Source organism: Ambystoma mexicanum, chromosome 7q, assembly GCF_040938575.1.
Source record: "Ambystoma mexicanum isolate Mex_15411 chromosome 7q, UKY_AmexF1_1, whole genome shotgun sequence".
NCBI lineage: Eukaryota > Metazoa > Chordata > Amphibia > Caudata > Ambystomatidae > Ambystoma > Ambystoma mexicanum.
The window spans coordinates 117,185,923-117,203,666 of record NC_090941.1 but is presented as its reverse complement, the minus strand read 5'-3'; the positions used below and the strand labels follow the sequence as shown (position 1 = coordinate 117,203,666).

The 17,744-nt window shown below is 45.3% G+C and overlaps 1 protein-coding gene across 1 annotated transcript in view; it reads left to right on the top strand.

The window, feature by feature from the left end:
* The window catches only part of CLCN4 (chloride voltage-gated channel 4), a 336,781-nt gene that overhangs the window by 187,983 nt on the left and 131,054 nt on the right, over positions 1-17,744 (top strand). The window contains exon 4 of the mRNA XM_069640618.1: positions 8,408-8,507. Within this exon, the coding sequence (XP_069496719.1) occupies positions 8,408-8,507 (100 nt within the window). The remainder of the gene's footprint in view (positions 1-8,407; positions 8,508-17,744) is intronic.

The window sequence follows — 17,744 nt, the reverse complement described above, 5'->3', positions numbered from 1 at the left end:
ACATATTTCATGTACACTTATAGGTACATATACTGTGACATACAACAATACAAAATAGGACACTTACTGTATCTACTCACAATGTCTGTATGCTCACACACTCGTGTTTACTCCCAGTTCAATAAAGTGCTCCTATTCTGCACCCCTGTGTCAGAAAACTAATTCTATAATAACTCATTATTTCCATGTTTATTTTATTTTTTATTTATTTAATGCATGTGGCTAATTATGCCTTTTGCATTAATATCATCATGTTAGATACAAAACAACAAAAATCATCAATATAAAAGATTAGACATAAAATCAACACAATAAAAATCCACATCCGATTAATATACAAAAGAAAAATGCATATTATACATCATTAGAAAATACCTATATAAATTACATTATTCATGATAAAAGCTACCTTTCAAGTTAGTATGCTAAGGCCCATGGGTTACTCGAGTCGACCTCCATGCTCATGTTTAACCTTATAGGTAATTTCTCAAAGTGCACTCTCTGTTATGCACTTTGTTGTCCCAATTTGGTTTTGTCTCAATTTTCGGGAGTTCCAACAGAAAAAAATGCCTACCGATGAGATCAGGTCTTGTTTGCTCACCCTCTTGGTGGACTTACCACACAAGTTGCTCTTTAGTGACCAAAGCCTGACCATGTCCAAAATAGACACTATATAGATATAGAAGAAATCCATGCTCTTTATCACCTTCCAGACTGGGGTACAGTTTAAAAATGGAGAAACCTATTGTCATCTGGGGCCTGCAACAAACACTTAGTCGAATTGGCATGTTCAAAGAGGAGTTTATTTGTATATATCATCTCTCTGGAACTTCCATTCTGCTGTGTCCAGTCCATCTATAGAATATGTTAATAATCAAGGTCAGTACTCTTCCAAGATGGATGCCCCATGGGGCCAAGAAATAACATTCATCTCATGCCGGCATCATCTTGGAAGAACCCACGGCATAATTTTCAATGCATGCAACTATAGCAGCCCTCACAGGTTGTGAATGAAAGACTAAGGCCCTCATTCCGAGATTGGAGGTAGCCATGGCGCTATTTGCGCCATGGCTGCCTCCAATACCGGGTCCGGCACCGATCTGGTTGAATGGGGACTTACCGGGACAGTCCGACCTGTGCGGACCCGGTAAGTCCCCATTCAACCAACCATTCCCCATTCCCATCTGAGCCCCCATAGGGCTCAATGGGAATGGGAATGGGGAAGGTGCTAATAACAGGCCCCACCCTGGCCCCTTAGCGGGACCCGTAAGGGACGCGTGGTCAGACTACACGTCCTTTACGGTTCCCGCTAAAGGACCTCGGAATTGGGCAGTAAGGGTCTCCTTACGGGTGCCCGGTATCCCTTAACGCCCAACTCATAATGACCCCCTAAGTCTGTATTTATTGTTCCTGCTATGTATGCCTCTCATTTCCCTAGCAAACAAAAACTCGGACACACTCTTAATATGTTACCACCATTCAACGCTTGGGGTTGTGGTGGCACCCTTGATCCATGTGCCACTAGATCCCCTAGCAACTGTAGGTTAAAAACACTTCCAAAAACCCAACTAACCTTTTTGGGACTTTCACATTATGCGCTTGGTCATTGAGCATAAGCAAATGAGAGGATTTATCAGAACAGTTTGTTTCCACATGGAGACTCTCAGGTCATCAAGGGATTGTGGGCTTCCTTTCTCTTCAGGACTCTTAGTTTCATAAGAGGTCTTCAAATTCTCTGTTTGATTTTTGCCCTTTTGGGATAAGTCAGCCCCGAGAGTGTTTTTTAAAGCCAACGGCAGCCTTCAAGAGGAGGGTATTTTGGTCCATCCGTGATGATCTTCAAATTCTTGCTTCTTCTTTTTGCCTGTCTGTTTGGCAAATTCAGGAGGTGTGCAATGTTCTGCAAGCCCACAACATAGTCCACGGGCTGGAGCTTCCAGGCTCCCTCTAAGTCGCTGGACTTTCATCAGAGCCCTATTCAAAGCAGAATTGGGTCAGGTCATTCTTCAGAAGGATACAGTCCTCAGGCTGACACCTTGCATGATATGGTCTTTTGTCTCCCTCTGTGCTCCAGTTCGGGACTTTATGAGAGTACAGGTTTCCCCGCACAATCGTTGTTTTTATAATTCTTCACCTTCACCCATTATTCAGTCACATTCTGTAGCATTGGTTCACGTCCTCTGAGAATTTTGAAATTCAGATTCTGGTTTTCCCTAAACCAAGACTAGAAATTAACTGGTGTTTAGGATCAGCCCTAAATCAGGCATTACTTTATCTCCTCAAGCTCTCAAGTCGTTTAAACAAATTCAAGGCTTACTGTGTGTTGCGACCAACACTGAATACCCTCTCTGTCCAATGGTATAGGTGGGAATCTGAGACTGCACATTTATCAAACTAGTGGGAATTGATGGCCATTTTCAAAGCCCTCCAGGGATTTAATGCCCTTATTCCAAATCAGAACGTTGTGTCCAGAAAGGAAAACATCATGATAAAAGCCCTTGAATAGGAAGACAGAGGGACACAATCCAACTCAATCTCGCTGCTCCAGTTACAGAATATGGTTGCCCATTCCCTAAACAGGTTTTTCCTGCTTCTAAAGTTATGTTATGTTATGTTGAAGGTACTTATATAGCGCACCGTCCCCAATGGAATTGGTCTCCTGGCGCTATGGTGGATCTGTAAACAAGAAGGCGGGCGGGTCGGGTTAGTCGGTTGGAGGGGGAGTAGAAGAGTGGGAGAAGTGGTGTGCTGTTGGCGGCTTCAGCTCGTTATACACCGCACGCTGAGCTTTGGTGCAAGTTTCGGATTGGGCGAGAACTTGTGTACTGTAGGTGCTGTTTATGTCTTGTTTGTGTGTTGTTGATGCAGTGTGGTTAAGTGCGTGCGGATTGCTGCAAGAGAGTTGGTTGTGTGAGTTTTAGGTGGGTTGAGTATGCAGAAATGTGAAGGTTCTGTTAGTGGGGTCTGAATCATGGTCTTAATAGTTCTTGTTCTGTTTCAGATGTATTCCTGTGGGTGGGGATGTTGCTGATTCCTTGTAGACCGTCTCACTGTAGTGCCTGATGGCGCGGCGCGGACCCAGCTGTATGCTAATGAGCATTTGTCTTTCCAAAACACTTTTTTTGAGAGGCACAACTCAGTGTTTCTCTTCAATATATCTTTTTTCAGGCACAGAAAATGACCAGTTGTCCTTGGTGCACACACAGAGCCTCCCTGCCTTACCTGGACAAAAGACCTTCTGTACCACTCTGCCTCAATTTTTCTGATTCTTCCGATAGCCAAGGTCCTAAAAACCAAGATTAGGAAGGATGGTGTGTCAGTATTCCTAGTAGTACTTTTTGGTCAAGTAGATGGTGGTTCTCCTTCTTGGTCACATGGTGATGGGGAGGGGCTTTCCTCTATCCTGGCCACCAAGGCTAGATTCCTTCCTTGTCCAGCTCTCATGGCACTCTATTGACAGACTCCCTTTGGTAGCATTTCCCCATCTGTATCAGTGGCTATTAATGGATCCTCTACTTTAAACTCTTCTTATCACAGCGGCACAGCCTTTTTCACTTGGTCTCTATATAGGAGTTGTGATTTGGTTTCCATTGCCTTGTCATATTATCCAATGCTTCTGGAATGGATTCCTGAAGGGCCTCTGAGTTGCTAGCTATCATGAAAGATCAGTGTGCAGCTTTCTGGGACTGCAATGCCCCATGCAGGATTTGGAACATGGTATTTCTTTAATCTCTTGTCTCCTACAGAGTATATTTTGTCCAGACCTGCCTTTAAGACTTTCAGTCGCCTGGAATTGACCATGGTTTTTCAGGGGTCCCTTTGAACCTATAAACATGTTCCAGCTTCTACTTCTAAGGTTATGTTTCTGGGGGTGCTTACATCAGCAAGATGCCAGGAAAAATGTGGTGCCCTTCCATTCTCTCATCCCGTTCTTCAGCCTTTGGGCAGCAAATTCCATATTGAGATTGACCCAGCATTTCCATTTAAGGCAGTTTTTTCCTTTTCACGGGTCATAAGAAGTCTTTATCCCTCAGGCGTAGCCTGCCCCTATCCTCCTAGGCTGAAACAATCAGGATACTTGTGACCCTGCCAGGACTATTTCACCCCTGAAGGTTATTTTATTTATTTATTTATTTATTCGCATTTGTTAAGCGCACAGAATCAGCCCTGAGGCATCGTGGCGCTGGTTACAGAATAGCGCTGGTTACAGGGAAAGCGCGTCTTAGTTACAGCATACAGAGGCATACATGCATACAGTTTGGGCAGTAGCAATAGTTAGCAGTGTGTGCCTGAATGGCAGTAGGTAGAGGAATTTTAGTTAAAGAGAGAGGTTTTGAGTTTTTTTCTAAACGCTGTGAGGGTGCCTTCTGCTCTTAGAGCGTGGGGGAGATTATTCCAAAGTTTTGGTGCTATGTAGGGGAAACCCAGCCCCCCGGCTGTAATCTTGTGGATGCGTGGTACAGTGAGTTGGTTAGTGTAGCAGAGTCTGGTAGGTCTGGATGAGGTCTGTCTGAGAATGGTGTCTGAGAGATATGATGGTGCAGTGTGGTGGATACATTTGTGGGTAGTAGTCAGTACCTTGAAGGTGATGCGTTCTTTGACAGGGAGCCAGTGAACTGATTGCCTTGCCAGTGAGATGTGGTCCCTTTTGGAGATGTTTAATGCTGCTCTTAGAGCGTTATTTTGGGTGACCTGGAGTTTGTTTAGGTTTTTTTCAGAGGTGCCGGCTAGAAGTGCATTGCAATAGTCAAGTTTAGCGCCTATGGTAGCTCTTGCTATTGAAAGGCAGTTTTCTTTGGAAAGGAATGGTTTAATGGCGTTGATGAGTTTAGTGCTTAGTGCAGATGCGGAGACAATGGCACTAACTTGTTTGTCCATGGACAGGGTTGCATCAATGTAGACCCCTAGCGTTTTCACAGAGGATAGGACTGGGATAGTGCAGTTGTCGATGTTGAAATTGGCATAGCAGCTGTCTAGCCTGGCCAGTGTGGATTTTTGGCCGAGGATAAGGATTTCAGTCTTATCCCCGTTAAGACATAGGCCGTTAGTGGCCATCCAGGCTTGAATGGTGGCATATATGAGTTTTAGAGCTAGGGCGTCTTTGTGGTATGAGCCTGATAGAGGGAGGAGCACTTGGGTGTCGTCGGCGTAGTTGGTGTAGGCAATCCCAAGTGCATCAAGTTTCTCGAATAGGGGCTTAGTGAATAGATTGTAAAGCGTAGGTGCTGTACAGGAGCCTTGAGGGACACCGCAGTGTATTATGGATGGTGTTGCGCTCGAAATGTTTGAAAAGACTTTCATGGCCCTCCCTTCAAGAAATGAGGTTATCCAGGAGGTGGCTTGGTCAGAGAAATGTGCGGAGTGGGAGAGGTGTGAGGTGAGGGTCTTGTGGTCCACTAGGTCGAATGCCGCAGAGAGGTCGAGGAGAAGTAAAAGGGCGGGTTTACCTTTGTCCAATATCTTGGTTATTTGGTTTTTTAGGTCCAGCAAAGCAGTCTCTGTTCCATGACCTTTGCGGAAGCCTGACTGTCTGGTGCCTAGGATGGAGTTAGATTCGAGGTATAGTTGGATTTGGCTGTGTGCCACTTTATCTAGAATCTTGAGAAGGAAGGGGACAGTTGTTATAGGTCTGTAATTGTTAGGCATCGTGGGGTCGAGAGTGGGCTTTTTTAGAAGTGGGCGCACCCAGGCTTCTTTAAGACTGTCTGGGACAGAGCAGGACTTGAATGAGGCATTAATGAATGCGGTAATGATTGGGGCAAGTGGTTCAGCGCAGTCCTTGATTAATTTAGGGGGGCATGTATCGGCTTTGCAAGTCGATGGTTTCAGATGTTTCAGTATGTCCAGGACTTCTAGTTCTGAAACTTCTTTAAAGGCAAATTTGGGAATGTTAGTGGTTTTGCTACGGGATTGGGAATCTAAGTGTCGACTCTGTTTTGGCAAGGTATTGTAGTGGTCGCGGATTTTGTTTTGTAAGAGGTCTATTTTGTTGAGCATGGCGGCTTGGATACTGTTGCACCAGCCTTCATCCTTGATGATCTCGTCAGAGGAAGTGGGAGGCACTGTGAGCTCTTTAAAGATAGAGAAGAGTTCTCTTGAGTGGCACTTTGAGTCTAGTATTCGACGGTTGTATGATTCAGATTTGGCAATGAAGATGGCGGTTTTGTATTTTTTTGCAGTGACTTTGAATAAGATGTGCCTGCTTCCTGGATGGAGTAGCATGGAGACCCACTTACAGACATTTGCCGAGCTGCCACTTGGCCCAAGTTTTATCTTTCGAAGTTTCCTGCATGTGGTAAACACCGTATGAGGGCTGACTTCAAACGGAGCCCCTTGCAATCGGACGCTCAATGACATTTTGAACTGTAACATTTTTGGTTTCTTTCGCTAGTATTTTTCTGCTCGATCAGATTTACCTCAGTGTGTGCAGCAATCATGTCTCTGTGATATATGTGTTAGTCCCCTGATCAAACCAGAAACATGGGTTGCTGTATCCTGATGGCTGTGACAAAGAAAACTGTGAATCATCTGTTCCTCGTCACCGTCCAGATCCCATGTCCCCTGCTTAGAGGAAACCACTTTCAAATTGCTTGTTACAGGCCTTTCAGTGGCAAGGTTCCCCTATTGGGCTGCAGGAAGAGGCAGGGCCCTGGGAATATGCTTTAGTTGGTCAGCTAAAGGCTAAAGCCCCTCTCTTGGTGAGGTGCACCCCTTTGCAAAATGACGGTGGCAAGGAAGATGAGAGTCGGAGGAAGTAAGATGACTGGTAAGTAATTGTGGCATTGTATGAGTGGACATTTCCCCTGTGCACTCCTGCGCTACATCTCTCAGCAGTAGGTAATATCTCTGCATAATGTGGCAGGAAAACACATTTTGCTGACAGATCAGAGTTTTTACACGATAGTGTAATTGTTTCCATTACGTTTTACAAAGCTGATGGGGGCCAGGGCTGAAGTGTGCACTATTTTGTTGAAACAGATTTTGAATATGTTTTAAATGTATTGTACCGAACAAGCTTTTCCAAAACACAATGAATGTGTAAATGGAGCAGAATTCTGTAAAAGGTCAATTCAATGCAGTCATGGTTGTTCTTGCACCAGTGTCCCTCCTCTCAACTCGCTCCCCAAAACCCTCAGTGATCCATCCTCTCTGAAAATGCAATCTGATTTACAGAAAGAAGGCAGTAGCGGTAAATCGAAATGTAGGGTTTACTGGGTTTGACATGTGGCTTGGCGGATTTCTGGAGCATGCTTGATAGGTGCTGGTATGAAAAATTAAAACAGCAGTAAGGCTTCAAGAAAAAGGGCTTCATTACAACTAGGGCGGCCGCAGAATGAACGGTGCCGGTAAGGCGTTCATTCCGGGCCACCACATTACCAGATCTGCAGTGGGTCCCGCTCTGGACGCCTGGCCAGACCAGATGTGCAGAGCGGGACCCGCTAGCAGTCCAGGATGCTAAGGCCAGTTGTTAGCATCCTCCCCATTCCCATTGAGCCCTATGGGGGCTCAAATGGGAATGGGGATGTACCGGGTCCCGAGAATGGGAATTACCAGGCCCGCTAAAGTCGGCATGGTCCGGTAATTTGCAATTTATGGGACCCGGAACCGGTACCCGGTTTGGGGGTAGCCATTCTGCTAAAAAACAGAATGGCTACCTCCAAACTCCTAATGAGGCCCAAAATCTTGCCAATTTTACAGACATTATGAAGTGGAAGCACTGGGAATTTTCTTCAGTAGCAAATCTATAAAAAAAAATAAGCATTAGACGAGCCAATGGGTTTGCACAAATTAGAGGCTATGCAGTGTTTTTGTCCTGTGGGGGCTTTAGAAAAAAATGGCACTCCCTACATTTACAGACCAGACCTATTGGCTTTACCGATGCTTGCTTCAGTCTGTCACCCCATTTTGAGATTTTCATTTCTGAAAACCAGAGATCCGTACAGGCCCAAGGATGTTTTAGAATGACTGAATTTTTGAGATAACCACTACGACTTGTCTGGTTAGGAAACATGACCGACTTTTCCCATTGTTTCACTGGAGAGAGCAATGCTTAATCCCCTGCCTCTCTTTATGCCGGTGAGTGGTGTCTAATGTTTGTAAAGGGGCGGGCGCTTGTAAAGCTGGAGACATGGCCACTGCAAAGACTTTTGCCGCCCTTCTGTGCTTGGAATTGGTTATTTTATTTCTCGCATTTATGGCAAACTAGCACCCCCTGCTGGAGGCTGAGTTCTCAAGGCTCACCTTCGCATTACCCTCCAGAGAGACATGGGAAGAGCATGATGTGTGGCAATTGGGATGCCAGTCATTACAGAGTGTTCCTCGGGGAGACTGAGGAATTGATTAGAGTGCATCCATGAATTGCTTTCACAATTTACAAGCTGTACACCTTTGTTTTGGTCTTTTTTAGATCACCAACAAAAGCAAGGAATCCGTGTGGGAATTCATCAAGGGTCTGCTGGATGCCTGGTCGGGTTGGGTTGTAATGCTGCTCATTGGACTGCTGGCAGGTACTGTATGGACATCAGGGGGACATGGCTTGTGGATGGTGTGAGAAGGCAACCGCTGCAGCATTAGTAACAACACTTTATCTCCGTAATTGTTTCATATACTATCATTTTTGTAGTGCAGAGTAATACAGTTCTTTGCATATGTAAAACAGTGCCGTTGCGTACAGTCCCACTTATGTTGTGCCTTGGTTTCACTCCTGCCTTATATTAGTGTTGCTGATTATGAGATAATGTGGTATATAGATCACATTCTGGCCTTGTATTTTCCACCAGGGGTTTTGGTGACATCACATTTAGTGGACGCAGTTCTTGAAAATATTGCCCTCTTCATTTGCACTCTTTCATCCAGATGTGTCAAAGAGAGCTGGCTGCGCATTGCAAGGCACATCATGCATTTCAGAACCTGTGCCCAGCCTGCACCAGACCAAGTGCGCTTTGTTCTCAGAAGGAACCAAGGGTGGACTGGGAACCAAAAGAGGCCCTGGAAATAATGTTCATTGTGGTCCCAATATTACGCATTTTCAGCAATCTGAACCCTTTTCCTATGAGAAAATGTGGAAATAATATATTTCACCACACAAAAGAGGCCCAGGGTGCAGAGGCCTACCAGGAAATCTCCAGAGTTTTCTATAGGCCAGTCCAGCCCTGGAAGGAACCTGCCGGGCTGTGGGAAGTTCGGGAACGCAGTGCGTGCCCTCAGCTGCGCGGTCCCCTTCTAATGAATTGTGGGCTCGTGCCAGCCATTTTTTAAAAATGGAATAGGGACCTGCCCATGCAAGCAGGCATCCATGCCTCAAGGGCCCTTTCCCTGTAGGGCTATGTTTACACTTTAGCACAAATAATGGGGTGAAAATGTAAACGTGTACACCCACGCTCGCACAATGTAGAAGCGGTGGCCTATAGGACCAAATCACTCAGACCAGTCAAAATGACCCCGGCCAAGTTGAAAGGCGGGTCCCAACGGCGTGCATATGTAAATGCATGCCTTCGTGAATTGGGATAAATAACACACCTCTTTCTCCCTATGTGTAAGACACTTTGGGACTCATGGTCCGATTCGTCGCAGTGTAAAGAACAGTGTGGGAGAGAGGCATAGAGGTATTACTTCTGTCTTAACACCTTTATCTACTCTTTGGGTCACTTTTTTGTGTTTAAATCGGAGGGGAAGCACAAAACAGGAGATATGTTTCAGCCTCCCTTTTCCCCTGCACCTCCAAAAAACATCTGGTTTTACTCCAGCGTGACATTTTCAAGCTGACGCAAAACTAAAGAGTTCCTATGGATTCAGCCTACCTTTTACAGAATCCAGTCACATTATCGATGGAAACAACCTCTATTTAAATAATAGAGTACAACAAAACATTTGTTTTTACATTTCATTTGAAAAAGCATTGTAACGTAGTGATTAGCAATGGTAATGTGAATGGATACCATTCTAAAGTAAAGGCGCTGAGTATGAGGGTTGGGGGAAGGGAATTGGGAGTAAGGGGGGCTTGAGGTTGTGTAAAGGTGTAGGATGGGGTAAGGTTGGGGAGGGTAGAGGAAGTAAGGGGGTTCAGGTCGTGGCCCCATAAATGAAACAAATGTGATACGTGTTTTCTACATAGTGTTTATCTGTCTTGTTATACCAAAAAGTCCACTAGATGGCAGAACATGACTGAGAAACAATATGTGATACGAAATTATTCAGGATGACAATGCCTAAACGTTGTTTATCTTTCGTTATTTATGTAAAAACCTGTTTTTCCAGTGATTGAATGACCTATAACCCTTTTTACATAGGAATCCATTGTAAACGCTGCAAGCCACGCATACATGGCAGACAGCGTTTACTCAATTTGCACTGCAAAGTGCAAAAAGGGAGGTGCACAGGGGATTTCAGCTGCTTTTTACACCAGGGTTTTGCACTTCGTAGTGCAAAAGGCCAAATTACACAAAGTTAACCTGTTTGCACATAAGTGGAAGCGTAACTGGTCCCCTCTGTGCAATTTACACATTTTTCAAAATGAGTGCCCGTGGCTCATTTTCTAAGCCTTGATATGGTGTCAAAGCAGCGTATTATCCATTTCCGCCTCATGCTTACACTGGGGTGTTTTACGGCCTTTTGGAAGCAGAGAAGAAGCATTAAGTGAACGAACATTTGCGCTCTGCTTTCCTTCTTCGACTGTAAAGAGCACATGGTCCAGTGCCAGCATGTATTCTCACGCTGCCGGATTCCTGTGAAAACAGCCAGCACTTCGCAGCTGCTAGGAGCAGGCAGATTCCATAGGCATCCATTATAAACGACATCTGCAAAGTGTCATTTGCAGGCAGCGTTCACATTTTATTTACAAAACAGAGCGCAAAATGAAAAGTAAAGGCAATTTCACCTGCTTTTAGTCTTTCACTTTCCCCTTCTTTTGTAAACGCGCAAAATTGAATGCAGGGGGCCCAACAGTACATAACTGCTAACGCAGGTGCCACCCCCCCTCCCACTGCTTGAAAAGAGCATTTTTAACAAAATGAACCCCTTTTCTGATTGCCACGCAGAAGAGGGGAGTTGACATCTCCATTGGTGGCAGGTGGCCTGCATACTTTAGTCGGTTTAACCGTTAAATGGCTAAAATCCAGCAAAAGACTCGGGGGCCTGGTTTACAAAAGCATTTTACAATGGCTCAACCCCATTGAAAATAACTTTGTGCATCAGGCTCTTCATTTTTCTCCAAGCTCATGATTCCTCCAATAAATCTGAACTAGATAGTAAATAAACAGGTAAATTCACTAGCAAATGTCCATCTATATGGAATGAGTTTACCAATAAAAAATAGATGTAGTCTTACCGTAATCTTTAGGTGAGCGAAGCGCCAGCATTTATTTGGCACTTTATGAAATTGAGATTTTATACTATTTAGGAGTGAAAGTCATAAATGTCTATACAGGGTCGTTGTTACTACTTTTTGTTTCTATTAGTAATAAATGTAGAAAAGTACCAGCTGGCATTCAAGATTTTATTTCAACTAATCAACAACTTTAGGACAAAGGGGTCATTTTGGGTTAGGCAGACTTTTTTTTGCAGAAATACAGTTGGAAGGTAAATATCACTTCTGGTGGTGGTATTTATGCTAGTCTTTCCTATTAAGGGTTGCCCACTGTCGGAGGTGGTATTGTTGGAATGCCACTAGCGGTATTCCAGACATGCTATCTCCACCAGCGGTAAACTCTAAAGTCATTTTTTGAAGCAATGGTAATATGTCCATTTCCACCTTCAATGTGATGATCTAAATGATGATGCAGAGAAGTGGGTCATGCTACTACTGTACAGTTTTTTGAGTCAGGAAAGGGTCAATATTGACGCTTTAATGCATACATGGGTACGGTGATGAGAGGGGGTCATCAGTGTGGCTCACATTTTCATCCCCTTTACCAAGGTCCATTCTAAAAAAAAAAATCTGTACAGCAAAAAAGTCAAACATTATTTTGGGGCCATTTCGATTTTTTTGCTTCCATCTAAGAAGAAAAAATAGCCAGCGGGGGACTTTACCTCTGGTGATATTGCACAGGAATACTTCCGGTAGTAAAACCCGGAACCGCTGAATTCAGCAGATTGCATTGTATTGTATTTGGTGATTTATATAGCGCCCTTTCCCCACTTGTGAGGCCTCAATGCGCTTTATGGCAATTCCAGAATTAACTTAGCTTTAAAACTTGTACTAACCCCATAATCCATACAGCCTAAGTAAGTGTCCATATTCCACATTCCAACGTGCACGCTCAGGAATCGTCTATACCTCAAGCACGCTGTCAGTCTCCTATATGGCAGCTGACTGTAATGGCATCCCAGGTGGGCTAAATACACATTGGGCCTCATTACGACCCAGGCGGTAAGGGGTTAATGGCGCCGTAAAAGGTGTCGGCGCCGTTAAACCCTTACCTCCTAATTACGAGGTCCCTTTGCGGGCCCCCACCTTAACGGCTGGTTTTACCAGCCATTAAGGAAGGAACTTGCAAAGGGACTTTCGAGGTAATTACGGTACCGCAATTTGCGGTACCGTAATTACCGCCTTCCCCGTTCCCATTGAGCCCTATGGGGGCAAAAATGGGAATGGGGAAGGGCCAATGGTGAATGGGGAATTACCGCCCCACCAACCTTGGAATGGGGCGGTAATTCCGCCATCCACCATGGCGCAATCGGTAAAATACCAGCGTCAACCATGGCGCTAATAGCGCCATGGTTAACGCCTGGGTCGTAATGACCCCCATTATATTTTGCGCCACCCTTTTAACCTTTGCCATGGCAGATCCCAGACAGTCGAGGGTATACCTGGGTGAATGGCACCCACCCTCTTTTTTCAGTGGTTGGGCGCCGTCCTGCCTCAGTATTTTTGGCGCCACCAGTAACAACATTTTAGTTTGTGCCCTTTCATTAAATTAATGGATTATGGCTGATATAGTGCCAAACCCAGGATTCAAACCCAGGTTGTTTGGTTCCCTGGCCACACACTTCTCCTCAATAGCTCATTTTGCTGTAAGCTTAGATCTGAAAATGCTTCATATTGTAACTTTGCTTTGCGGGAAATATTTCCATGCCGATTTTTGAGTTTTAAAAGTGTGAACATTTTAAACTTTGCCAGCAACGTCTATTTTTCTTGTGTTGATGATTTATTTTCGTAAAGACGAATCTCGTTTGTCCTTTGCACTTTGCGCATGTTTCACCTTAGATATGTTCACTTCTGGTGATATAACTAGCCATTACGCATTTTAACGATTCCCCTCACTTTTTCTTTAGTACTTGTGCCTTGGTTCCAAATATTGTGCAAAAACACAATCTCAGAGTCTCCCGTGTCTGCACGTTGTCCACTGCTTTTAAGAAGAATATTGTGCGTGCCCTGCTGGCTTCTGTGCTCACACTGACATTTGCACATGTGCACTTGCGCTTTGAGAATGTGGGTATGGTACTTTAGAACATGTGTTCTAAGCGCACGCGCAGCAAATACGTGAGAGTTTCTAAAGAGCTCTGGGAGCCATTGTTCTCATGCAGTGTTGCAGTACACATTTCAGCAAACAACTGGATTTTGAGGCCCTGAAGCAGCTGCATATCAGGAAAATACGATTTACACACATCACCTGGACTGAGAAAGTTATAATTATAATCCACCCTATCAACGGCATATGTATATATTCAGTATATATTCAGTGAAAAAACCTTGGTTAAGAGAGAGTTAAGGTGATCAGATTTAATTCAACAAAACCCCTGAAATTCACCAATCGCATTTCGAGCAAGTCCACCTTAACTATGCACCCTCTGTTGCGCAGCGTATAACCACAATGATGACATTACCAATCATCACTGGTGACATCGCTAATGACATCATGTTGATATTTGTTATGATGTTTTGCCCACATACAATAATGCACTTGCATGACATAAACAACATCAGATGAACAACAGTTCGAATTCTTTTGATTGGTTGAAATACACACCTGAATGTTATTTCCTTGCATTCCAGAATGGTACTGCATGATGCGCATGACCCACACTTGAAAGGACCAATCACTGGCAGTAAACCCTGTTATTGCGTAAGAAATTGGTTTTGGTTCCCCAAGGGTGTGCCAACATTTGTCACAAGTTTCTTGCTTTTTTAATGTAAATAATCGAGCTGTAACTGCTGCTTGTATCAAATGCCAGTCGTGTTGAGCCTATTCACAAACGTGATTATTTACAGTACTACAAGTTGCAACACAGATCATCCAGGCATTAGCACCCGGGGTGGGGGAGCCAACCAATCAGGTGGCTCGGATCGCAGGCTGAATCCCATGATCCAAGCCTGTCTTCCGAGCAGCTTGAAGGCTGCTTTGCCGCCCTGCCAACTTCCCCACACTTCCCCCTCTGGGCACCGTTTCCTCCCCTCTCCGTGCCCCTAGCCTACTCACCTCATTCTTTTGGTGGTGTCACAACTGCTGCTCCAGCCTCGTCTTTGGGTGCTGTGGAAATGGAAGAGGGGCTCCGCATGGAGCCCCATCTTCCGTCTCCATGACGACATTGCAAGTCAGTATTTTGTTTGAATGAACAGGATGCTGCAAAGCGTCCCGTTCATTCAAATAAAATACATTGCTCCACCATACATTGCTAATGGAAATAAAACCTGATCTGCTAGCTGTGCTTGGGCCCTGTTACATGCCCCCACGGGCAGTTATTTACATAATGAAGATCTAACTTTTTTCTCTACCCTTTACTCATAGTGCCATTTTATTTTTATTTATTGAATTGGTGCCTATACAGCAAAAAGTATTTCCACGTGCCACAAAACAAAGAGGGGGTGGGGGGAGCAGAGAAGAAAACAACAATAACGGTCCTACTAGGTCTTGTGTACATTCGGATCATGCAAGTGCAGTATAAGAAGTGCAGGGGGAGGGAACAGATCAGGGCGACGGGGATGGAATAGGGAGAGGGTGAAGAGGGAGAATTGCTTGAGGGAGGGGGGCCCAAGGAGCTGGGCAAGTGCCAGGGGGAAACAGGGGTATGGGTCAATAGTGCAAGGACGGGGTTGGCCCAGCCTCAGAAGGCTAGTCGGGGAAGGGTGTCTGAGTGCAAGTGCTGTTAGGAAGTGTTGCGGGGGAAGACTTGTCAAAGGAGGGCTTGACCCCAGTAAGACTCATAAGGGACACAGGCAACCAGTCGCAGCAGCAGGAAGAGACAAGCAGGAGAGGGGGAGAGGGAAGGAGGAGGTGAAAAGGAAGATCTTGAGAAGCTTCCGGAACTTAAGGAGATCCGGCACAAGTCGTAGAGGGGCAGGGAGGCCATTCCTGAGGAAGGCTCCTGGCGAAGAGAGAGATCTACCCCCACTCTCATCTTAAAGAAACATCTGATCTGCATAGAGTTGGAACTAGAACACCAAAGGACTCTAGCAAAGACGTATTTAGGGAGAGAGAGTTGGATATAACGAGGTCCCAGGCCCCAGAAGGCCTTGTGGATGATGCAGAGGGTCTTGAATTTGATCCTTGCAACCACCGGGAGCAAGTGGAGAGATTGTAGGACTGGAGAGATGCAGTCCTTGGGCTTGAGGCCAAGAATACGTCTCACAGTCCTATTCTGGATTAGATGAAGAGGGAAGAGGGAGGAAAGAGGCAGATTAAGGAAGAGGCTTTTGCTTCAGTCCTGCCTTGAGAGAACCAGAGCTCTAGAGACATTGAGTTTCTGGGGGAAGGTGAGGAAAGGGAGAATGCCTCTGAGAAGCTGAAGCTGGTAGTGGGCCTTCTTGGCAAGGTCAGCGATATGAGGTGAGAAGGAGAGAGAGGAGTCAAAGATGATACCCAGGTTTTTAGCCTCACTCAAGGGTGAGGGTGCTTAAGGAGGGCAGCCAGAGGGAAGAAGGGGGTAGGAGTCCCAATGAAAAGCATCTCAGTCTTACTGGCATTAAGGCAGAGATCATTAGCAGCACACCATGCCGAATAGCAGTAAGACAGTCAGGAATGAGAGAGGAAGTAGAGGAGGAAGAGGAGTGAAGCTTAAAGAAGAGCTGAGTGTCGTCAGCATAACACTGGAAATGAGGTGAGAAGGTGGATATAAAGTGGGCAAGAGGTGCAACGTAAATGTTGAAAAGCAACAGCGAGAGGATAGGGCCCTGAGGGATGCTGCAATCCGAGAGTGATGTAGAGGAGAGAAAAGGGCCTACTTGTACTTGGGAGGGCCGATTCGAGAGGCAAGAGGTTAACCAATCCAGTGCCCGGTCCGTGATGCCCAGGGTATCACAGAGACGATTTATGAGGATGGAATGATTGACCGTGTCAAAGGCCGATGATAGATCAATGAAGATAAGGGCGGAAGGAGAGTTGGAGTCAAGGTTGTGTTTTTCTTTTTATTTCTTTATTGATCGATTTGCATCACATCAACAGTAGCCAAACATAGTCACCAAACATTGCATCATTGATTACCAGGTGAATTGCAACTTCACATTTTCACATCCACTAGTACAGCATTTGGACAGGCCGAAGGCCTTCATAGAAACCTATTACGGTTGACTGGCAGATTACAGTGCACTGGGTAAGCAGTTCGGGGGGCCCTCCCGGCTAGGAAGGTATGCAGTAAAGGGGTTCCAGATATTTTTTGGCTGGTTTTGCAGTCTGCAAAGGTTTGCATATTCTTTGTCTGTGTATTTTAACCATATTAAATCTTTCAGCCATACGTTCGCCCCCAGGGGGATGCACTCGTCCACTTCATGAAGACACAACTCTTTGCCACTATCTGTCTGTGCTGTTTTGGTAACCCAGGGAGACACCAAACATACAACACAGCATTTTGCTCGGCACTAGTTGCCCCAACATCTCCGACATGGCGCTTGCCACTCCCTCCCAAAACGAGCGTAATTTAACACAGGTCCATAGCATGTGTATCAGATCCGCCATGTCAGTGTTATATCTCGGGCAGTTGGCGGATCTCGTAATTTCGTACTGGTGTGTGCGTGCTGGGGAGATGTACGCTCTGTGCAGTGTCTTGAGTTTAATTAATTGTAGCTGAGAATCAACAGCGCCCCTGTGTGTGGTGCCACAGACCACCACCCACTGCTTGTTTGTAAAATGAACCCCAGAGTCTTCTCCTATTTACTCTTACATTTTAAGGGTTCCCGGGGTGTATTAGTCTGGAGTAGCTTATATAGTGCAGAAACCACCCCCATTACACCCGGGGGAATTCCTGATGTATTGCAGCAACGGGGTAGTGCATGGGATATCCGGGAGCACTGGAGACCATTCTCTAAAACCTGCTTTCATTCTGAGGTATTGTACTGTGTGTTGAAAACCACTGCCCATCTTTTCCACAAATAACTCCCTAGTGATGAACTTTCCATCTGGGTACATATCATCCATACGGATAACGCCTGCCCCCCTCCAGTCCTGAATGATTGCCTCATCGCAGCTAGGCGCGAGGGTCTCTATATTCCAGATCGACATTTCTATAGCGCCAAAGCCCTCGGGCATCTAAGCGCTCCTTCACAAGCAGAAAAGGATCAGTGAGGTTGAGCCGAAGATTAGATGAAAAGTGCCATTTTCAGAAGTTTTCGTAAAGCCAAAAGATTGCTTTCTTCTCTGAGTGCCAACGGTAGGTTTTTCTATGCCTTGGATGCAAGCACTGGAAAAGAGCGTCCATTTCCACGAGCTCTCTTAGTCCTTGCCACCTGTAGAAGCTGGGTGGAGGTGGAGCGAAGATTTTTTGTGGGCTGGTATGTAGTGATCTTATCCTTTAGTTAGCTCGGGGCTGTCCCA